This window comes from Thamnophis sirtalis, unplaced genomic scaffold, assembly GCF_051295495.1.
Source record: "Thamnophis sirtalis isolate CommonGarterSnake01/CBP01778 unplaced genomic scaffold, rThaSir2_p1.2 scaffold_2, whole genome shotgun sequence".
Taxonomy (NCBI): domain Eukaryota; kingdom Metazoa; phylum Chordata; class Lepidosauria; order Squamata; family Natricidae; genus Thamnophis; species Thamnophis sirtalis.
The window spans coordinates 53,791,975-53,816,006 of NW_028261382.1; the positions used below are offsets into that span (position 1 = coordinate 53,791,975).

The 24,032-nt window shown below is 46.8% G+C and overlaps 1 protein-coding gene across 1 annotated transcript in view; it reads left to right on the forward strand.

Moving 5' to 3' along the window:
• EMID1 (EMI domain containing 1) overlaps positions 1-24,032 on the forward strand; it is a 44,658-nt gene that overhangs the window by 14,019 nt on the left and 6,607 nt on the right. The window contains exons 2-12 of the mRNA XM_087705574.1: positions 2,668-2,781; positions 4,486-4,589; positions 5,841-5,927; positions 8,284-8,345; positions 9,583-9,727; positions 12,674-12,781; positions 13,809-13,946; positions 15,085-15,156; positions 15,747-15,790; positions 17,626-17,688; positions 19,263-19,307. Coding sequence (XP_087561700.1) covers positions 2,668-2,781; positions 4,486-4,589; positions 5,841-5,927; positions 8,284-8,345; positions 9,583-9,727; positions 12,674-12,781; positions 13,809-13,946; positions 15,085-15,156; positions 15,747-15,790; positions 17,626-17,688; positions 19,263-19,307 — 982 coding nt within the window. The remainder of the gene's footprint in view (positions 1-2,667; positions 2,782-4,485; positions 4,590-5,840; positions 5,928-8,283; positions 8,346-9,582; positions 9,728-12,673; positions 12,782-13,808; positions 13,947-15,084; positions 15,157-15,746; positions 15,791-17,625; positions 17,689-19,262; positions 19,308-24,032) is intronic.

A 24,032-nucleotide genomic window follows, 5' to 3' on the forward strand; every position in this document is an offset into this window, starting at 1 on the left:
GCAGTAAGCAAACCAAAGCTTATTTAACCAGCATCCTCTTTCTCACGCAACCGTTCATCCCTGGCACATCCTTATCACATAGAATGCAATCATCCTTTTCAGGGGCAAAAGGTTGCAGGTCAGCATGCTGGGGGTGGCCAGAGACATAAAAATGACATAGGTCAGGCTGAGACACAAACTCCATTTGAGTTAATTCAACCCAAAATGAGTTAAACGTGTAATTCTCTGTACCTTAATTGTTGGTCCTTTTTGCTGTGTTAAAATCACACTCCGGGGCTGAGACAAATTGCTGCAAAACTTGAGTTTCCCGACGACGTGGACCACTAGATTCCTAAACAGCTGAAAAAAAATGATCTAAGTAAAAGGAAAAGTTAACCAACAGAGCAACATATAAACAAAAGCAAAGAAAAGACCCCCTGCTTTTTGCCTGCAAAATGCTTCTGGAGGTGGGTGAGGGGAAAAATAGGGTGCACAGATGCCCCCCCTCCCCCAGTAGGCCAAAAAAATGGTTCCTCCCCCACCTCCGGAACATAGATAAAGGGAGAGAGAGAGAGGGAGAGAGTCAGACAGAAAGAGAGACAGAGAGACAGAGAGAGGGAGAGAGAAAAAGAAGAGAGACAGACAGACAGAGAGAGACACAGAGAGAGAGAGAGAGTCAGAGACAGAAAGAGAGAGAGGGAGAGAGAAAAAGAAGACAGACAGACAGACAGAGACAGAGAGAGAGAGAGACAGAAAGAGAGACAGAGAGGGAGAGAGAAAAATAAGAGAGACAAACAGAGACACACACACACACACAGAAAGAGAGACAGAGAGGGAGAGAGAAAAAGATGAGAGACAGACAGATAGAGACACAGAGAGAGAGAGGGAGTCAGAGACAGAAAGAGAGGGAGAGAGAAAAGAAGAGAGACAGACAGAGAGAGACACAGAGGGAGAGAGGGAGAGAGAAAAAGAAGAGAGACAGACAGAGAGAGACACAGAGAGAGAGAGAGACAGAAAGAGAGACAGAGGGAGAGAGAAAAATAAGAGAGACAGACAGAGAGAGACACAGAGGGAGAGACAGAAATAGAGAGGGAGAGAGAAAAAGAAGAGAGACAGACAGAGAGAGACACAGAGAGAGAGAGAGACAGAAAGAGAGACAGAGGGAGAGAGAAAAATAAGAGAGACAGACAGAGAGAGAGAGAGAGACACACACAGAGACAGAAAGAGAGGGAGAGAGGGAGAGAGAAAAAGAAGAGACAGACAGAGAGAGAGAGACACAGAGAGAGAGAGGGAGTCAGAGACAGAAAGAGAGAGAGGGAGAGAGAAAAGAAGAGAGACAGACAGAGAAAGAGACACACACAGAGAGAGAGAGAGAGACAGAAAGAGAGACAGAGAGGGAGAGAGAAAAATAAGAGAGACAGAAAGAGACAGAGAGGGAGGGAGAGAAAGAAGAGAGACAGAGAGAGAGAAAGAGACAGAGGGAGAGGGAGAGAGAAAAGGAAGAGAGGCAGACAGATAGAGACAGAGAGGGAGAGAAAGAAGAGAGACAGACAGACACAGAGACAGAAAGAGAGACAGAGAGGGAGAGACAAAAAGAAGAGAGAGACACAGAGAGACAGAAAGAGAGACAGAGGGAGAGAGAGAAAGAAGAGAGACAGACAGAGAGAGACATAGAGAGAGAGAGGGAGTCAGAGACAGAAAGAGAGAGAGGGAGAGAGAAAAAGAAGAGAGACAAACAGACAGAGAGAGACACACACAGACAGACAAGAGAGACAGAGAGGAGAGAGAGAAAGAAGAGAGACAGACAGACACAGAGAGAGATACAGAGAGAGAGAGAGTCAGAGACAGAAAGAGAGACAGAGAGAGAGAGGGAGAGACAAAAAGAAGAGAGAGACAGAGAGAGACAGAGGGAGAGAGAAAAAGAAGAGAGACAGACAGACACAAACACATACACACAGAGTCAGAGACAGAAAGAGACAGAGAGACAGAGAGAGGGAGACAGAGAGAGAGAGAGACAAAAGAGGGAGAGAGAAAAAGAAGAGAGAGAGAGACACACACACACAGAGATTTCTCAAGCTCCTTGGGCCGAGAAGAATTGCTGCAAAACTGAGTTTCCTGAAGGGGACCATTAGATTCCTAAACAGCTGAAAAAACGAGCTAGTAGAAAGAAAAGTCAAATCAAAAGAGCAACATGCAAATAAAACAAATAAAACTCCCCCAGGCATGAAACAAATGTAGGTTTAATTTGTGGACATTTGTTCAATGGATTGTTAAATTAGCCACGACCACCTAGTCACACGACCACCTAGCCCTTCCCACCCAGCTGGCCTGGGCCCCAAATGTCCCAGGGACCGTGAATTGTCCCCCTGTTTAAAAAGTTTGAGGACCCCCGTCCTAAGTGTTTACTGACGGACTCCAAATTTTACCAGATTCCAGGCTGGCATTCCAGTGGTTTGACGATTGCAACGCCTTCCTTTCAATCAAGTTGAGGTTTACTTTTGAAGTCTTGCAAACTTCGTCCCGGGGATGGAAACCCGTGGGGCACCGCAGGGCCAAACCACTGGGGTCGGAGTGAACTTCAAAGGGTTCGGGGGATGCGGTCATGAGCAGCATTAAATCAACCCTGAGGAGTGGCTGCCCTTGTTGACATCCTGTGTTTGTGTGTGTGTGTGTGTGGTCTCTTTTCAGAAACTGGTGTTCCTACTCAGTCACCAAGACCGTTTCCTGCCACATCCAAAACGGCACCTATCTCCAGAGGGTTTTCCAAAATTGTCGCTGGCCGATGGGCTGTTCGGGGGGCAGGTGAGGACTCCGAAGATAGATGGGCATTTCTGTTCTGACCGAGGCTTCCCAAGAGCCTGAAGCAAACTCCTTGTCCCGACAAAACCCACTTTTATTAATTGGCTGTGAATTCTGCTCATTCCCATCCGGCAAAGTCATTCGAGGAGGATTTACGGTCACAGACCTCATCTGGCTTGGAGAGCTGCCAGGCCGAGATCTGCAGAACTTGGCAAAGGAATCTCGGAGAGTCACGAACCAATGAAGCGAACTGATTGTCTCCTGCAAACTCCACTCCCCTGTCGCTCCTCTTTTATTCCCTCTGGGAGGGGCCATTCACCATCCCCCTGTAGCCTTACTCCCAAGTCGACCCCTGTTCTTCAGCCATTCCCTTCGTCTGGAAACTCTCCGCATGGGCACACTGGGAACAGGCTCCAGCTGTTCTTCTGCCTCACTGATGTCTGACTCTGAAGGCAGCTGATAACTGTCAGACGGCTCTGGCCCCCCCTCTCTGCCTCCGACACAGAGCCCTCATCCGAGCCTTCTCCAGACTCCAGGACTGGCCCAGGTTCCTCCCCAACCCTCCTCACTGTCTGAATCTGCTGCCAGCTCCGCGGGCGGCAACAATTTCACGCCTCCCAAACCCAGCCTATCTTCTCACCCATTCCAACCCAAAAATAAATTAAAAAATACAATATTTTTAAAAGAATTCGAAATAGAAAAGAGAATCAAGATTCTTTTAAAATGATGGGGGAACTCAGGATGGGTATCTCAGTACCTTTTGGGGTTTGGTTCACGAGCCTCTAAAGGGGGGGGGTGGGAGTGAAAAACACCTCCAGACCTTTCTCTGTACCACTCGACCCCACTGGCTTTCTGGAGGCCAAAAGTAACGAACATGAAAAGTTCAACTTCTGCCCAAAATGTGGCTCGTGTCTACTTTTAAGACGATTTCCGTCTTTTCTGATGCTTGTCGGCTCTGCGTGGCTCTAAATCGGCGTGTCTCAAACTTGGCACCTTCGAGTTGCGTGGATCCCAACTTTGGGGGGAATTCTGGACCTTGACGTCCACCCCATCTTGGACGTTGTCAAGTTGAAAGCCGGCTGCTGTGATATCGGAGGGGGGGGGGTGTCTCCAAACATGGCAGCTTTAAAATGCTGCGAGGTGGCACAGTGGTTAGGGTGCAGTACTGCAGGCCACTTTAGCTGACTGTGATCTGCAGTTCAGCGGTTCAAATCTCACCGGCTCAAGGTCGACTCAGCCTTCCATCCTTCCGAGGTGGGTGAAATGAGGACCCGGACTGTGGGGGCAAGTTGCTGACTCAATTTGGTAAAAAAAATTTGTAAACCGTTTAGAGAGGGCTGAAAGCCCTATGAATCGGTATATAAGCCTAATAAATAAAATAGATAGATAGATAGATAGATAGATAGATAGATAGATAGATAGATAGATAGATAGATGATAGATAGATAGATAGATAGATAGATAGATAGATAGATAGATAGATAGATAGATAGATAGATAGATGATAAAATGGGTGGACTTCAACTCCCATAATTCCTGGGGAATTCTGGGAATTGAAGTCCGCAAGTCTTAAAATTGCCACATTCGGAGAGACCCCCCGCTCTAAATGCTTAGTTCCTGCTCTCCCTTCCGAATTCTCCCTCCAGGCACAGTTTCCCAGGGTTGTTCCTGTCCCTTGAAGTTGCATGCCCTTGTTTTGTCCTCCAGTTACAGGACGGTGATCCGACCGACGTACAAGCAAGCATACAAGACAATCACAGCTCTGGAGTGGAAATGTTGCCCTGGGCATTCGGGAACCAACTGCGAAGCAGGTATAGATTGATCTAGTATAGCCTTTATTGTCACTGTACATCATGTATACAATGAGATTGGTTTTAGCCTCACTGGAGCAATCCACGACAAAAAATAAAATACAAACAACGTTGTTAGGTAAGCTCCCCGTTGGGAGAGCGAGTACATTCAGCGAAGCGTTGTGAGAGTTGTGTTGGAGAACACACAAACCAGCATACAGAGACACTGCAGTTTAAATCGGCTTTTACTTTCGTGGAAATAGAGGCATCAGAGTCCATCAAACAGTCCAAGTCATACACGGATAATTCATTCAGTCATCAACGTCTTTCAGTTAAGGGAATAATCCAAATAACATAGTCCAATATCCATATAATCAGTCTGGTACACAAAGTTTGCTAGCAGTTGCAAAACTTACAATAGCTCACGGCACTTTCTAACAGCCAGCTTCCAAAAACACTCCGATCAGATCAGCCCAGCATCTAACGAACAGAGAGAGAGCTAACAGTCATTCTGGCTCCCTCTTGTGGCCGATTGAGGAAAACAGCAGCCAATCACATTTTACAGCATGCTTTAAAGAAACAGGCACAGCATTGCTACATGATTTATATATTGCCACCCAACCGTTAGAATTATATTCCTAACAAACATAAATAGTGTAAAGGATGCAATGAATTAGGAAACAAAGATAAGAAAAAGAAAAACATATGTCATATGTTTCCCCTGTGTGCGTAGAGTGATTGTGATTGTGTTTAAGAGTCCTACAACCCAAGGATAGAAACTTCGGTGGTTCGGCTGAATCATGCTGAACTGGGAGGATTTCACCCCTGTTATAAGTTGAGAAAAAAGTGACTTAGGACCAGGGATTCAGCCGGTTCGCACCTATTTGGGAGAACCGGTTGTTAACTTTCTAAGCAGTTGGGAGAACCGGTTGTTGGAAGAAATCTCCTTTTGTTTTTTTCCACTTTACGGGGCTAATCCTGTAAGGAAGGCAGGAAGGAAACATTCTGGTGTTGTTTCTAGCCTCATCTTTATTGCCCTGCTTACAGAAACTGCCTCTCCGGTTAACCCTGGCAAAGTGCCCATCGACGTGAGTGACGTTGAGTTGGCCACGCCCACACAGTCACATGACCACCGAGCCACGCCCACCCAGCTGGTCATTAGGGCAGAGAACCGGTGGTTCAATTATTTGAATCCTACCACGGATTCAAGTTCCTCCCACGAAGGAGGAACCTCCTTCTCACTTTTCTCCTGTTGTTTTTCCGCCTCCCCAGAGACCGTCAGCTACCAAGATACTCCAGGTGCTGCACAGGGAATCCCCGCTCTGAGTAGGCTGCCCACCCGACCAGCGACGTATTCTGGTGAGGGACGTTTTATCTTTCCAATTTCAAACAAACTGGGAGCATTTGCAAAGAATCATTCCCGTCGTGCGTCTTATTTTGCTCCCTGGGATAAACGTGAGATTGAAAAGGGGAATGAAAGAAAAATGGAAAAATGGGGGGGGGGGGAATAGAAGAAAAATTCTTACAAAATAAATAAAAGGCAAAGAAGAATCTGGGTATTACTTAGCATGGAATCTCTGGTACAAATGGCTAGAGTAAAGGGGCAAAGGATAAGAAAGCATTAAAGGGAAAAAAAGATTTAAGAAATTAAAAAATAGTCATAAAGCTGCATAATTGATAAGAGGGAGGGGGAAATGTAAGATAGATTGTATATAAAATGGTGCAGAATAATAGTTACAAGAGAAATATATGTACATAGAATGATATAAGATGTATTGTATGGAAATAAGTCCATTGAAAGAGTAATATGTATAGAAGAAATATAAGAATAAGTTACCATATGAGTAGATGAAAAATGTGTATAGCTAGGTAGGTAGGTAGGTAGATGATAGATAGATAGATAGATAGATAGATAGATAGATAGATAGATAGATAGATAGATAGATAGATTGATATGGTAGATAGATATGGTAGATAGATATGGTAGATAGATAGACATGGTAGATAGATAGATAGATAGATAGATAGATAGATAGATAGATAGATAGATAGATAGATAGATAGATAGATAGATAGATAGATAGATAGATAGATAGATAGATATGGTAGATAGATAGATATGATAGGTAGGTAGGTAGGTAGGTAGGTAGGTAGGTAGGTAGGTTGATAGATAGATAGATAGATAGACAGACAGACAGACAGACAGACAGACAGATAGATAGATAGATAGATATGGTAGATAGATAGATAGATAGATAGATAGATAGATAGATAGATAGATAGATAGATAGATAGATAGATAGATAGATAGATAGATAGATAGATAGATATGGTAGATAGATAGATATGGTAGGTAGGTAGGTAGGTAGGTAGGTAGGTAGGTAGGTAGGTAGGTTGATAGATAGATAGATAGATAGATAGATAGATAGATAGGTAGGTAGGTAGGTAGGTAGGTAGGTAGGTAGGTAGGTAGGTAGGTAGGTAGGTAGGTAGGTAGGTAGGTAGGTAGGTAGGTAGATAGATAGATAGATAGATAGATAGATAGATAGATAGATAGATAGATAGATAGATTAGATAGATAGATAGATAGATAGATAGATAGATAGATAGATAGATAGATAGATAGATAGATAGATAGATAGATAGATAGATAGATAGATAGATAGATATGTAGATAGATAGATATGGTAGGTAGGTAGGTAGGTAGGTAGGTAGGTAGGTTGATAGATAGATAGATAGATAGATAGATAGATAGATAGATAGATAGATAGATAGATAGATAGATAGATATGGTAGATAGATAGATAGATAGATAGATAGATAGATAGATAGATAGATAGATAGATAGATAGATAGATAGATAGATAGATAGATAGATAGATATGGTAGATAGATAGATATGGTAGGTAGGTAGGTAGGTAGGTAGGTAGGTAGGTAGGTAGGTAGATAGATAGATAGATAGATAGATAGATAGATAGATAGATAGATAGATAGATAGATAGATAGATAGATAGATAGATAGATAGATAGATAGATAGATGTGGGTGGGTGGGTGGGTGGGTGGGTGGGTGGATGGATGGATAGATAGATATAAAGGTATACATGTACGGATTAAAAGACTAAAATGGAGGCTTAACCATGTGGAAATGTTGAAAAGATGATATTTTTGTTTCAAAAAATGGAAAAAAGACCTGTTTAATACAAACATTTAAAGAAAAGAAAGAAAGAAAAATGGACAATTAAGAATCAAAAATATAGCCCTGTTTCCCTGAAAATAAGACCTCCCCAGATAATAAACCCAATTGGGGCTTTTGAGTGCATACGCTAAAATAAGCCCTCCATGAAAATATTGCAACGCAGCAGCAGCCACGAGGTGACCCCGCTCGCCTCCTCCTCCTGCACCTCAAAAATAAGACCTCCCCAAAATTAAGGCCAAGCGCTTATTTCAGGGGTCAAAAGAATATAAGACCTTGTCTTATTTTCTTCCCCCCCCCCCTGAAATAAACACTTGGCCTTATTTTCCCAGGGGGGGGGTCTTATTATTTTTGAGGTCTTATTTTGGGGGGAACATGGTAAATAAAGAAATACATAGATAACAATGAGCCATTGGAGCCTATCATCCCTGCTTGAAAGATCCATCCATTCTTCTTTCTCGTGCAGGAAAACGTGAAAACTCCTTTTTAAAAAAAACCTCTTCTCTGTTTGACCTCCGCAGGTTGTTTCAACTGCAGCAAATTCTCTGAGCTTTTGGCCAAAGTCAATCTCCTGGAAGCCAAGGTTTATCTTTTCTTTCTTTCTTTCTTTCTTTCTTTCTTTCTTTCTTTCTTTCTTTCTTTCTTTCTTTCTTCTTTCTTTCTTTCTTTCTTTCTTTCTTTCTCAATCATTTTAATTTGAAACTATATTTCGGAGCTCCCACTGCATTGGGATTGTGTTTTTGGGCCACTGTTCTCTGTAGCTTCTTCCCGGAGTGTGTATGTGATTGTTAGGAGTTTCGGATTAGGGCAGTGGTGAAATCTAATTCCCCCTCCCACCGGTTCTGTGGGCGTGGCTTGGTGGGAGGGGTCATGTGGCTTAGTGGGCAAGGCCACGGTTCTGTGGGTGTGGCTTGGTGGGAGGGATCGTGTGATCTGGTGGGCGTGGCCATGTTTCTGTGGGCGTGGCTTGGTGGGAGGGGTCACGTAGCTTAGTGGGCATGGCCATGGTTCTGTGGGCGTGGGTTGGTGGGAGGGATCATGTGGCGGTGGGCATGGCCACAGTTCTGTGGGCATGGCTTGGTGGGAGGGATCATGTGACTTGGTAGGCATGGCCACAGTTCTGTGAGCGTGGCTTGGTGGGAGGGGGTTGTGTGACTTGGTGGGCGTGGCCTCAGTTCTATGGGCGTGGCTTGGTGGGAGGGGGTCATGTGACTTGGTGAGCATGGCCATGTTTCTGTGGGCGTGGTGTGGGCGTGGCTTGTTGGGAGGGGGTCATGTGACTTGGTGCACATGGCCAACTTTTTTTTTTCACTTTCAACTATTTTTTTAGCTTTTTAAAGCATTTTTAAAAATGTTTTTAAAAGCTTATAAATATAAGCTTCCAAGGATCGCGTGGCCCACAGCTGAGCCGCGCGATCCTCGGAAGCTTATAACCGGTTCGCAGAACCAAGGACAACGGGGCCAAACCGGGAGGATTTCACCCCTGGATTAGGGGTTTTGGGGTTAGGGGTTAGGTTAGGGTTAGAGGCGGGTTGCTCCCGGTTCGGCCTGGTTCGGGTGAACCGGTAGTAGCGGTAGCAGGAGGCTCCGCCCACCCACCCGGATGCTTTTGCACATGCGCGGAACCATCGCAAGGGCGCAGGCATGCACGAGCGAACTGGTAATTGAAAAATTAGGAACCCCCCCCCCACTGGTTAGGGTTAAAAGCTTTAGGTTAGCATTACGGGATTTAGGTTAGGTTAGGGGTTCTGGGTTAGGGTTAGAACAGAATGGGGGGGGACAATTGCCTGATTGAATCCGTTCCTTGTTTTTGCTCCCAGGTAGCTACCTTCACAGCACCTGAATCCGGTCCTTCGGCTGTATCTCGACGATGCTTGACCGCCTCGGGCGATGCTGCCCCCGACCCTTTAAATCTGTGGCCCTCTCAGGCCACGCGAGGGAAACCCGGAGAAGAACGGTCGACAGGTGAGTGAGTGAGTGAGAAGGAAGGCTGCCTCCAATGGGTGTCTGCGTGGTACGGTCAAAAAAGTCGAGGTGGCAGCCACGGAATAGAAGAGAGAAAGGAAGAGAAGAGATTAGAACAAAACATAATAGAAATATGAAAGAATAGAATAGAATAGAATAGAATAGAATAGAATAGAATAGAATAAGGAAAGAAGGAAGGAGAATGGAATGGAATGGAATAGAATAGAATGGAAATATGAAAGAATAGAATAGAATAGAATAAGGAAAGAAGGAAGGAGAATGGAATGGAATGGAATAGAATAGAATAGAATGGAAATATGAAAGAATAGAATAGAATAGAATAGAATAGAATAGAATGAAGGAGAATAGAATGGAATGGAATAGAATAGAATGGAAATATGAAAGAATAGAATAGAATAGAATAGAATAGAATAGAATAAGGAAAGAAGGAAGGAGAATGGAACGGAATAGAATAGAATGGAAATATGAAAGAATAGAATAGAATAGAAAAAGGAAAGAAGGAAGGAGAATGGAATAGAATAGAATGGAATGGAAATATGAAAGAATAGAATGGAAAATAGAAGAGATTAGAACAAAAAAGAATAGAAATATGAAAGAATAGAATAGGATAGGATAGGATAGAATAGAATAGAATGAAAAACAGAACAGAATAGATTAGATTAGATTAGAATAAGGAAAGAAGGAAGGAGAATGCAATGGAATGGAAGAGAACAGAACAGAATAGAAATATGAACGAATAGGAATAGAATAGAATAAGGAAAGAACAATGAAAGAAGGAATAGAATAGAATAGAATTCTTTATTGGCCAAGTGTGATAGGACACGCAAGGAATTTGTCTCTGGTGCAGAAGCTGACCGTATCCTTATGAAGAGCAAGTAAGCGAAAAGTTCAAAGGGATCCAGGGAGAAGCGTGGGGGGGGAGGGGTCTGCTTTCAAAGAGGTGGCTGGCTGAAACCAACACTGGGGAACTGTGTGTGTGTGTGTGTCTGTGTGTGTGTAACTGCAACAACAGCTACCCTATCCCTATCCTCCTTGTCTCCCCAGCCCCCTCACCCCTAGGACTGAAGTGAGATGGGGGGGGGAATCAAGATTCACAGAGAATCAGCTGCTCCAACCCGCTCCGCCCCCCTCCCCAGATCCAGGGTTGTATGAGGGCTTGGGGGGGTGGGGGTGGGGGGCTGGGACAGGAGACGGCTGCACCAGAGCGCTGGTTTCAATTTCTGCAGCTGGAAAGAGTTATCTGCCCCCACCACCACACTCCCCACGGCCCCCTCCCCTCCTTCCTTCACCGCGATCCAACATATGCTTCTGGTTTGGCATGTAAGCATGGAGAAAAAATTGATTGCCCAGCTCCATTTTGCACAAAGGGAAGAAGAGGGGAGGGGGCTTGCGATGAGCAAGGGCTCCTGTGGGGGGGGGGTTAAGTGGGGAGGGGGGCTGCTCTGCTTTCCCCTGGACAGGATGACGAGGATGGACCTTCCTCTCGCCCAGCGAAGAAGGAAGAAAATGCCCCCAACTACAAAATGCAAGAATATGACCGATTGGGGAGCCCCCCTCCCCAATCAGATAGTCTTCCAGCTACCTGGATCAAATTTACAACCCCTTCCCTCCCAATTCCTCCTAATTGCTTTGCAATGCAGCTTTCCCCCACAGGTAGGCGGTTAGTAGCAAAGATGCTGTGGGAAGCTGGTGTAGAGAAACTTCAGCGGCTTTCAATTAGCTATCAATTACATGGTGGATGTTGTGAGTTGCGAAGTCGTGTCCAACCCATCGCGACCCCATGGAGAATGTTCCTCCAGGCCTTCCTGTCCTCTACCATCCTCTGGAGTCCATTGAAGCTCACGCCGGCTGCTTCGGAGACTCCACCCAGCCACCTCCTTCTCTGCCGTCCCCTTCTTCTTCTTCTGCCCTCCATCGTTCCCAGCATGAGGCTCTTCTCCAGGGAGTCCTTCCTCCTTCTCATTAGGTGGCCAAAGTCTTTGAGTTTCCTCTTCAGGCCTTCTAAGGAGCAGTCAGGGTTGATCTCCTCTAGGAGTGGCCGGTTGGATGGCCCTGTGGTCCATCTTTTCCCTTTCTTTCTTTCTTTCTTTCTTTCTTTCTTTCTTTCTTTCTTTCTCTTTCTTTCTTTCTATCTATCTATCTATCTATCTATCTATCATCTATCTATCTATCATCTCTATCTATCTACCTATCTATCTATTATCTATCTATCTATCATCTCTATCTACCTATCTATTATCTATCTATCTATCTATCTATCTATCTATCTATCTATCTACCTATCTATTATCTATATCTATCTATCTATCTATTATCTATCTATCTATCATCTATCTATCTATTATCTATCTATCTATCATCTATCTATCATCTATCTATTTATCTATCTATCATCTATCTATCATCTATATATCTATTATCTATCTATCTATCTATTATCTATCTATCTATTATCTATCAATCTATTATCTATCTATCATCTATCTATCTATTATCTATCTATCATCTATCTATCTATTATCTATCTATCTATCTATCTATCTATCTATCTATCTATCTATCTATCTATCTATCTATCTATCTATCTAACTATCTATCATCTATCTATCATCTATCTATCTATCTATCATCTATCTATCTATCTATCGTGGGGACCAAAACTGGATACCGTATTCCAAGTGTGGCCTTACCAAGGCATTATAAAGTGGTATTAACCCTTCACGTGATTTTGATTCCATCCCTCTGTTTATGCAGCCTAGAACTGTGTTGGCTTTTTTGGCAGCTGCTGCACATGGCTGGCTCCTATTTAAATGGTTGTCCACTAGGACATCAACTATAGTTATGGTCCTATTGAGTTAAACCCCCAAATCGACAATCTTAAACAATTTTTATAGAGTTTCCTCTTCTCTCTTTTCTGTGTTCCAGGAAATTTGCCTTCCCAAGGACCGCCGGGCCCTGTAGGGCCTAAGGGTGACGCTGGGATCCGGGGCCCTTCAGGCATTCCTGGGGTCAAGGGCCTTGTTGGACCACAGGGTAAGCAAGCTTCTTATGGGGTGCATTTCCGATTTTGCCCACAGGGGGAATTATACGGAGTTGGGTAACATGTAGCCATAACAACATTCTTCTTAGAAACTCAAGGTCATCCTGGCCGGAACTGGATGGGAGAAATCTGTCTTTGTGGCAGTGGGATTTTGGACCATGTGATGGACTTGTGGGTGTGGGTGGGACAGGATTTTGAACTTTCAACTGGGTGGGGGAAACCGGGAAACTTTCACATTCAGGTTTTCCCAGATGTGCCAACATGGCTCTCGTAATAAATTGGAATGCTTTGCTTCGGACTCTGATTTAATTTTGGATGCTATTTGGAGCCCTGACAATAGAATCTTGAGCATACCAAAGAAGGTTGATTAAAACCTTGCCACCTTTCCTTGGTGAACATTAGCCTGGGGTCCCCAAAGCTGTGGCCCACTATAGCGCTTAGAAATAATAATAAATAGCAATACCACTTAAGACTTGTATACCGCTTCATAGTGCTTTACAGCCCTCTCTAAGCAGTTTACAGAGTCAGCCTCTTGACCTCCAACAATCTGGGTCCTCATTTGACCCACCTCGGAAGGATGGAAGGCTGAGTCAACCTCGAGCCGGTCAGGATCGAACTGCTGGCAATGTGAGCAGAGTTAGCCTGCAATACTGCTTTCTAAGCACTAGGAAGGAAAGAAGGAAGGGAAGGGAAGGGAAGGGAAGGGAAGGGAAGGGAAGGAAGGAAGGAAGGAAGGAAGGAAGGAAGGAAGGAAGGAAGGAAGAGCACTTAGACTTATATACCGCTTCACAGTGCTTTCCAGCCCTCTCTAAGCAGTTTACAGAGTCAGCCTCTTGCCCCCAATAATCTGGGTCCTCGTTTTGCCCACCTCGGAAGGACAGAAGGCTGAGTCAACCTCGAGCTGGTCAGGATCGAATTGCTGGCAGTTGGCAGAGTCATCCTGCAATTCTGCACTCCGCCACCAGGACTCCATGGTTGCTTGGCTCCTCCTTCTCCATTGTCTACCTTTATTTCTTCCAGGCCCCGCAGGTCCGCCTGGGCCACCGGGACGAGACGGGGCCAGGGGCTTTCCTGGTGAGAAGGGTCTTCCTGGCCCTCCAGGACCTCCGGGGCCACCAGCTCCAGTCGGCCCCCAAATTTCACCCATCCCAGATCAAGGTAAGATCCAAGTAAGGCTGGCTGGGAAATGCTGGGAGTTGCTGTGTACGCATCTCACAGTTGAGCCAATTGCCAAATATCCGAACATAAATCGCATGAGCATGGGGAGGCTGCAACGGTCATAAATATTATAAGTCATGTGTAAGTCAAGGACTAGCTGCAGTTGTGTATGGAGAGAGGGAGAAAGGGAGAGCAGAAGAGAGGCGGGGAGAGGGAGTGAGGGAGGAAGAGAGAGAGAAGGAGAGAGAAAGAAGGGGGAGAGAGTGAAAGAGAGGAGGGGGGAGAAAGAAGTAAGGGAAAGAGGGAAGAAGAGAGGGGGAGAAGAGAGAAAGGGGGAGAGAGGGAAGGAAAGAGAAAGGGGGAGGAGAGAATGGGAGAAAGAGAAGGAGAGGAGGGGGAGAAAAAAGAGAGGCGAGAAAGAGGGGAGAGGGATGGGGGAAGAGAGAAAGGAGGAAAGAGAAAGGAGAGAGGGAGAGAGAAGGAGAAAGGGAGGAGGAAGAGAGAAGGAAAGAGAAAGAGGGAGGAGAGAGAGAAGGAGGAGAGGGAGAGAGAAAGGAGAGAGAAAGGAGAGAGAGGGAGGGAGAGGGGGAGAGAGGAGAGAAGGATGAAGGATGAGAGAAAAGGAAAGGGGAGAGAAGGAGGGGAAGAGAGGAGAGGGGGGAGGGGGAGAAAGAAGAGAGGGAGAGAAGAGAGAAAGGGGGAGAGAGGGAAGGAAAGAGAAAGAGGGAGGAGAGTGGGAGAAAGAGAAGGAGAGGAGGGGAAGAAAGAAGAGAGGCGAGAAAGAGGGGAGAGGGATGGGGGAAGAGAGAAAGAAGGAAAGAGAAAGGAGGAGAGAGGGAGGAAGAGAAAGAGAAAGAGGGAGGAGAGAGAAGGAGAGGAGAGGGAGAGAGAAAGGGGAGAGAGGGAGGGAGAGCGGGGAGAGAGAAGGAGAGAAGGATGGCGGAAGAGAGAAAAGGAAAGAGGGAGGAGAGAGGGAGGGAGAGAAAGAAGAAGAGGAGAAGAAGGAGAGAAAGAGCGGGGAGAGAGAGAAGGGGAGTGAGAGGAGGGAGATAAAGAGTGATGAGAAAGAGAGAGAGAATACACAGGGGTGTCCTTGATGATATTTTCTTCAAGGCCTTTCTTTTCTCTTATGCCGTAGGGGATTTGCTCCTCTCCAACTCCTTCCCTGAACCGGCTGTAACTGGTCCAGCTGGACCTCCGGGCCCAACCGGTAAGAATGGTCACATCCCAACCTGTCTGGAAACACCGACTGTCAAAGTCGAACGGCTTTTGGTTGAACAATAATGGACAATAAACCTTTTCTAAGCTTTCTAGGAACCTAGTTTCTGGGCAAATATATTATATTAGGTGTCAGGGTAATGATGATTTAATAGCTGACCAGCTACTACAATGCTTTAATAATGATGCAATGGTAGTAAGGAGTCAGAAGAGTTAAAATTACCACTTTAAGAGGCTGTTTAACAAGAGAGGTCCTGTGAAGGCATCTCTCTCTTTCCATGTGTGCTTCCGTGCTGTAGTTGCTGATTGATTGCCTGGCTTTGCCTAGTACATGTAGGTATATATTCCTTGTAGATAAACCACTCTTTGAAAGGCAAACCTCTGTTTACTGCATTTGGCTCCTGGGTTGTCTCAAAAAATAGCCACACTGCGTGCACTCTGACAACCTTGGGAACTTTTAAGAGGTGTGGATAAGAAATGTGGACTTCCATTCCCAGAAGTCTTCTTCAGCCCCCTTTTCTTACAAGAGCCATTCAGCAGAAGTAGAGAGCTGACCAGGATATGCTGTCTTTCTCTCTTTAGGTCCTCCAGGACCTGCTGGGAAACCAGGTTCTCCAGGGCGTGACGTAAGTAGACCAACCATCTCCCCAGGAAATTAGATTATGGGATTAACAGAGTTGGAAGGGACCTTGGAGGTCATCTAATCCAACCCCTCACCCAAGCAGGAGACCTTACACCATTTCTGACAGATGGCAGTCCAATCCTCTTCTTGAAAGCTTCTAGGGATGAAGCTCCCACAACTTCAGAAAATGCCTCCTTATTTCTAGGTTGAATCTCTCCTTGATCAGTTTCCATCCAATGTTCCTCGTCTGGTCTTCGGAGGCTTTGGAAAGTAGCTGGACCCCCTTCCTCTCTGTGGCAGCCCCTCAAATATTGGAAGGCTGATCTCCTGTCTCCCCTGGTCCTTCTCTTCACTAGACTAGCCATGCCCAGTTCCTGCAACCGTTCATCATAGATTTTAGCCTCCTGTCCCCTAATCATCTTTGTTGCTCTTCTCCGTACTCTTTCTAGAGTCTCAATATCCTTATAGTGTGGTGACCAAAACTAGATGCAATATTTTTAAGTGTGGCCTTACTAAGGCTTTGTAGAGTGATATTAGTACCTCTCATTATCTTGATCGTATCCCGCTGTTAATGCAACTTAGGATTGGCCATTGGCCTTTTTGGCTGCCGCCGCGCACAACTAGCTCGTATTTAGTTGGTTGTTCACTAAGACGCCAAGATTCCTCTCCCAGTGACCACTATTAAACCTGGTTTCACCCAGTCTATATACAGTATGTTCTGTGTGGGGATAATTGCTTTTCTCAATAGCTGGCAAACCACGTTGAGAAATACAACTGTCAGCACAATGATCCTTCCTTAGCCGAGCCGAGGTGGCGCAGTGGTTAGGGTGCAGTACTTGCAGCCACTTCAGCTGACTGCTAGTTCTGCAGCTCGGCGGTTCAAATCTCACCGGCTCAGGGTTGACTCAGCCTTCCATCCTTCCGAGGTGGGTGAAATGAGGACCCAGACTGTGGGGGCGATATGCTGACTCTGTAAACCGCTTAGAGAGGGCTGAAAGCCCTATGAAGCGGTATATAAGTCTAACTGCTATTGCTATTGCTATAGCTGACTGCTAGTTCTGCAGCTCGGCGGTTCAAATCTCACCGGCTCAGGGTTGACTCAGCCTTCCATCCTTCCGAGGTGGGTGAAATGAGGACCCAGACTGTGGGGGCGATATGCCGACTCTGTAAACCGCTTAGAGAGGGTTGAAAGCCCTATGAAGCGGGATATAAGTCTAACTGCTATTGCTATTGCTATAGCTGACTGCTAGTTCTGCAGCTCGGCGGTTCAAATCTCACCGGCTCAGGGTTGACTCAGCCTTCCATCCTTCCGAGGTGGGTGAAATGAGGACCCAGACTGTGGGGGCGATATGCCGACTCTGTAAACCGCTTAGAGAGGGTTGAAAGCCCTATGAAGCGGTATATAAGTCTAACTGCTATTGCTATTGCTATTAATAAGTATGAAGCCTCAGGAATGCAACTCAGAACAATGATCATCCTTCCTTAATAAGTGTGGGCATGTAGGCACATGCCATCACTTGAAGCAGGAAAACATAAGCTGTTTATTAACCTTCTCAACCATAATTTGGACTCTGTCTAGCTAATCCAATCGGTACAAAATGTCCTTTGATAAAATGAATCAGTTTCTGCCAGGTAAACTGTTTTATGACAATAAAAAGGGAGCTCTCACAAGCTGTTCGGAGTGCCTTCCCATTAAGCTTCTTCCTGCTTGGGCGTCTTTCTTCTTCATCACAACAACAGTACTGTAATTTGGGGAACTGGGGAGGAATTCCCTTCGGGAAGAAGGATGGAATTCCACCACCGGAACCTGGTTTGAGATGGGGTGCTGGTTTCTTCCAGGGAATTCCAGGAACGCCAGGCGCTGACGGTGCCCCGGGTACCCTTGGACAGAAAGGAGAGAAGGTGAGTTTCCACGTTGGCTGCCTGGGGATGTTGGGGGATCCAAGCCATGTACCCCTGGAACAAGGATGGGGAGGTCGCATCAGATGGTTTCCCTTCCTGACGCCCAAATGAACCACTGACTCCATGTAGCATCTTGGTCCATGCGTCTCCTTCAAGGCTGTTGTGATATCTAGTTTAGGTAATTTTCGACTTGCGACCGTCACTGAGCTCCAATTTCTGTGGTTAAGTGGGACATTTGCTTTGCCCCATTAGCTAGGGTGGAATTGGCCCAGGTTGGCAATTTGGTGTAGTGCTTAAGGCCCCAGGCTGGGAAGTGGGAGATTGTGAGTTCTAGTCCAACCTTAGCCATGAAAGCTTGCTGGGTGATCTTGAGCCAATCAGCAGGACACGGTGAGTTCTAGTCCCGCCTTAGGCATGATAGTCAGTTACATGACTTTGGGCCAATCACTAGGAGACAGTGAGTTCTAGTCCCGCCTTAGGCATAATAGTCAGTTACATGGCTTTGGGCCAATCACTAGGAGACGGTGAGTTCTAGTCCCGCCTTAGGCATGATAGTCAGTTATATGACTTTGGGCCAATCACTAGGAGACAGTGAGTTCTAGTCCCGCCTTAGGCATAATAGTCAGTTACATAACTTTGGGCCAATCACTAGGAGACAGTGAGTTCTAGTCCCGCCTTAAGCATGATAGTCAGTTACATGACTTTGGGCCAATCACTAGGAGACGATGAGTTCTAGTCCCGCCTTAGGCATAATAGTCAGTTACATGACTTTGGGCCAATCACTAGGAGACGGTGAGTTCTAGTCCCGCCTTAGGCATGATAGTCAGTTATATGACTTTGGGCAAATCACTAGGAGACGGTGAGTTCTAGTCCCACCTTAGGCATGATAGTCAGTTACATGGCTTTGGGCCAATCACTAGGAGACGGTGAGTTCTAGTCCCGCCTTAGGCATGAAAGTCAGTTACATGGCTTTGGGCCAATCACTAGGAGACGGTGAGTTCTAGTCCCACCTTAAGCATGATAGTCAGTTACATGGCTTTGGGCCAATCACTAGGAGACGGTGAGTTCTAGTCCCGCCTTAGGCATGAAAGTCAGTTACATGGCTTTGGGCCAATCACTAGGAGACGGTGAGTTCTAGTCCCGCCTTAGGCATAATAGTCAGTTACATGACTTTGGGCCAATCACTAGGAGACAATGAGTTCTAGTCCCGCCTTAAGCATGATAGTCAGTTACATGACTTTGGGCCAATCACTAGGAGACGATGAGTTCTAGTCCCGCCTTAGGCATAATAGTCAGTTGCATGGCTTTGGGCCAATCACTAGGAGACGGTGAGTTCTAGTCCCGCCTTAGGCATGATAGTCAGTTGCATGGCTTTGGGCCAATCACTAGGAGACGGTGAGTTCTAGTCCCGCCTTAGGCATGAAAGTCAGTTGCATGGCTTTGGGCCAATCACTAGGAGACGGTGAGTTCTAGTCCCGCCTTAGGCATGAAAGTCAGTTGCATGGCTTTGGGCCAATCACTAGGAGACGGTGAGTTCTAGTCCCGCCTTAACATCTAATTTTGGTTTCTTGCAGGGGGAAGCAGGTCTCAAGGGGGACCCAGGCGAGAAGGGATCCTGGGTAGGTTCTGGGTGAGGCTCCCCTTTTCCTCCCTCCTCCATAGCTCTTCTCTCTTTGCGCCTCGTCCCGAGGGGACAACCCATCCCACTCCCACCCCGGTCTCTTAAAACCATCTGTCCCACCTGCCCAAGAACAAGGATTCCGCTGCCATCCAAAAGAGAGTCAGTCCGATGATGAAAAGGCGGAACGGTTGCGTGATCGTCAGCTCTCCCCCCCAAAATTTTTATCCCACCTTTCTAGTTTTTATTTGAAAGTGTTCAGGCAACCTTACGTCTGAAAAGAGCAGCATCTGGGGAGATGGTATATTTGGGGTGGGGTGGGGGGGAAACATACTAAATAGAGAAGAGAATATTTGTAGCTGAGGGTTGGTGCTCACTGAGCTTGATGGTGTTTTTTTGCAGACGTTTCGTGACCCAACTAGGTAACATCATCAGTGCTAGAAGGGAGCTGGGGGAGGAGGAGGAGGAGGAGGGAGAAGAAGAGGAGGAAGAGGAGGAGGAGGACTGTGGAGTCCTTGGTGCTCTCTGAGCTGGGTCATTTTCTTGCAGGCGTTTCGTGACCCAACTAGGTAACATCATCAGTGCTAGAAGGGAGTTGGGGGAGGAGGAGGAGGAGGAGGGAGAAGAAGAGGAGGAAGAGGAGGAGGAGGACTGTGGAGTCCTTGGTGCTCTCTGAGCTGGGTTATTATATTGCAGGCGTTTTGTGACCCAACTAGGTAACATCATCAGTGCTAGAAGGGAGTGGGATTTGCAGAGAGGAGGAGGAGGGGGAGGGGGAGGAGGAGGAGAACTGTGGGGCCCTTGGTGCTCTCTGAGTTTGCTTGTTTTCTTGCAGACTTCTCATGACCCAACTAGGGAACATCATCAGTGCTAGAAGGGAAGGGAGATTACAGAGAGGAGGAGGAGGAGGAGGAGGGAGGGAGGGAGCAGGAGGAAAAAGGAGGAGGAGGAAGAGGAGGAGGAGGAAAAAGGCTGTGGGGTCCTTGGTGCTCTCTGAGCTTGGTGGTTTCTTTGCAGACGTTTCAAGACCCAACTAGGGAACATCATCAGTGCTAGAAGGGAGTGTGGGTTGCAGGGAGGAGGAGGAGGAGGAGGAGGAGGAGGAGGAGGAGGAGGAGGAGGAGGAGGAGGAGGAGGAGGAAGACTGCGGGGTCCTTGATGCTCTCTGAGCTTGGTGGTTTCTTTGCAGACGTTTCAAGACCCAACTAGGGAACATCATCAGTGATAGAAGAGAGTGAAGCTTGCAGGGAGTAGAAGGAGGAGGAGGTGGTCGTGGTGGTGGTGGTGGAGGAGGAGGAGGAGGAGGAAAAGAAGGAGGAAGGAGGAGGAGGAGGAGGAGGAGGAGGAGGAGGAGGAAGATAACTGTGGGGTCCTTGGTGCTCTCTGAGCTGGGTTATTTTTGTGCAGACGTTTCGTGACCCAACTAGGTAACATCATCAGTGCTAGAAGGGAGCTGGGGGTGGAGGAGGGAGAAGAAGAGGAGGAAGAGAAGGAGAAGGACTGGGGGGGGGGGGTCCTTGGTGCTCTCTGAGCTTGGTTATTTCTTGCAGACATTATATGACCCAACTAGGTAACATCATCAGTGCTACAAGGGAGCGGGAGAGGAGGAGGAGGAGGAGGAAGTCCCTTCCAGCTCTATTCTGATGGATTGATAATGCGATGCATATAAAAAAAATCAGGTGGAGCGTTGAGAAAAAGAGTGAAAAAGGCAAAAGAAAATGTGTTCAAATTAGGCATGGCTCACTTTAGCAAACCCCTTCCTTAGCAATGGGAATTCTAGCTCACATTTGTGGACATGAGTTATCCAATACAATACAATAGCAGAGTTGGAAGGGACCTTGGAGGTCTTCTAGTCCAACCCCCTGCCTAGGCAGGAAACCCTACACCGCTTCAGACAAATGGCTAGCCAACATCTTCTTAAAGACTTCCAGTGTTGGGGCATTCACAACTTCTGGAGGCAAGTTGAGGATTACTTCAGAGAACCCCTATAGAGAATTAAGAATTCAGCATACAGGTAGTCCTCGGCTCACCAACTATTATTGAGCCCCAAATTTCTGTGGTTAAGCGAGACATTGGTTGTGAGTCTTGCCCCATTTTATGACCTCTCTTGCCACAGCTGTGAAGTTAGCCACCCGGTTGTTAAATGAATCTGTCTTCCCCACGGACTTGGCTTGTCGGAAAGTCGCAACGGGATCCTGTGATCCCCCAGGACACTGCAACCGTCATAAGTGTGAGTCAGGGGTCAAGCATCTGAACATAAATCAGGTGACCACAGATAGGCTGCAACGGTCATAAGCATGAAAAGTCACTTTTTCCAGTGCCGTTATAACTTCAAACAGTTACTAAATGGACACCTGAGCCGTTCGGAAGCATGTAAAGAAATGCAAGTAGAAAAATAGGTACCACTTTTGGTGGGAAGGGAACAGCGTTCTGTGGCCCTTTGGCGTTGAGTCATGCAGGCCATATGACCACGGAGACGTCTTCGGACAGCGCTGGGCTCTTCGGCTTTGAAACGGAGATGATCACCAACGCCCCCTAGAGTCAGGAACGACTAGCACATATGTGTGAGTGGGAAACTTTTACCTTTGCCTTACCGTAGTTTAATATTACTTTTTAAACTATTCCCTGCTCTTCCTTCTGACCCAGCAACTTTTAACGACAGCAATAAGATACAGGTAAATGGGGCTCCTTAACTCATTTGGGGGGTGGGGTGGAGGTGTCAATCACAGCTCAGCCAAGGAGAAGGTGGTCAGGAAAAGCTAGTTTAGATGACCTCTGGAGCTCTTTGAAACCAACCCCCCCCCGTAAAGCATGAATCACAAATGAATTCGTTCATAATCACCAATTAACCCGTTGTGGCTGGGCCATGGTACGTGGTCGCGGCAAGCTTCTTGCACTACCGGACCGAGGATTGGTGTGGATGACTCCCAACTCCTAACCCTGTAATATTTCGAGGTGGGGAGGGGGGTGTTTGCAGGCACCGGAGGATGGAATGCAGAAATGCACCCCCTTTCTCTCCTCCCCTTCTCTTGGACAGCATGCTGGCTCCCCATGTTTATCCCATTGATTCCCCCGAAATCCTGCATTAGCCGGTTCTTCTTTCTCTGCATGGAAGCTTCCTCCCGTCAGAAAAACTCTGCATGAAGGATGAACAACTGACTTGCCGGTGAATAATAATTGCATTCACACACACAGACACGCACGCATGCACGCACACACTGACTGACTCACTCTCTCACACACACACACACCAAGCGTTTAGTGGTTCGGGATGCCTGCGAGAAAGTTGGGACCATCTAGAACAGTGGTGAAATTCAATTTTTACTACCAGTTCTGTGGGCGTGGTGTGGATTGGTGGGCGTGGCAGGGGAAGGATACTGCAAAATCTCCATTCCCTCCCCACTCCAGGAAGAGGATACTGCAAAATCCCCATTCCCTCCCCACTCCTGGGGAAAGGATACTGTAAAATCTCCATTCTCTCCCGACTCCAGGGGGAAGGATACTGCAAAATCCCCATTCCCTCCCCACTCCAGGGAAGGATACTGCAAAATCCCCATTCCCTCTCCACTCCAGGGGGAAGGATACTGCAAAAGCCAGCCAGAGGTAGTATTTGCCGGTTCTCCAAACTACTCCAAATTTCCGCTACCGGTTCTCCACAACCTGTCAGAACCTGCTGAATTTCACCCCTGATCTAGGAAAGGAAATGTGGGGCCCTGGGTCTCCTTTCTCTCTCCACCCCTCCCCTGCTTCCCCACCCTTGCACACCCGTGTGCGTGCCTCCCTTTCACGGCTGTGTCTGTCTCTTTCGTCCGCAGGGGGAGGGTTTACACCAGCTCCGAGAGGCTTTGAAGATTTTAGCAGAAAGGGTTTTAATCTTGGAGGCCATGATTGGGCTGCATGGTGAGTAGAGACAGTGAAAGGAAGGAGGAGGAGGACAGACCGAATCAAATTATAGCAGTTCTATGGGCGAAGGGGGACCAGGGGGTCTCAGAGACCACCTTCCCCAAGCTTGATCTCCCCAGATAGAAGGGGGGGGGCTGCAGCTTCCGCATCCCAGGTGTTCTCACCTCTTGATGAGGAAGGTGGCAAGGTAGCAAAAGACTTGCTGGGATGGATGCATCTCTTGGGAGAAGCTTCCTGGACCCTCCTCTCTCTGTGTTTGGGGAGGGGGGCAGCTGGATTTGGTGCATATTAAAAGGGGGATATCCCCACTCTGGCCAGATGGTCTGGTTCCTTTCTTCCTTCTCCCTTTTTTTCTCTCCTTCCTTTCTCTTTATCGTGCTCCCTTTTACCTTCCTTCCTTCTCTCCCTTCATCCCTCTTTCCTCCCTCCCTGCTCTTTCCTTCCTCCTTTCTGCCTTTTTCATGCTCTTTACCTTCCTTCCTTCCCTCCCTTCCTCCTTGTTCTTTTCTTCCTTCCTTTGTATCGTGCTCCTCTTTATATCTTCCTTCCTTCCCTCCCTCCCTCCCTTTCCCCTTTCTCATGCTCCCCCCTCCCTCCTTTCTTCCTCTTTATCATGCTCTTTACCTTTCCTCCCTCCCTGTTCCTTCCTTCCTTCCTTCCTTCTTCCTCTTTATCGTGCTCTTTACCTTCCCTCCCTCCATGTTCCTTCCTTCCTTTCCCATGCTCCTCTTTTCCTTCTTTCCTTCTTCCTCTTTATCGTGCTCTTTAGCTCCCTTCCCTCCCTTCCTCCCTGTTCTTTTCTTCCTTCTTCCTCTATCGTGCT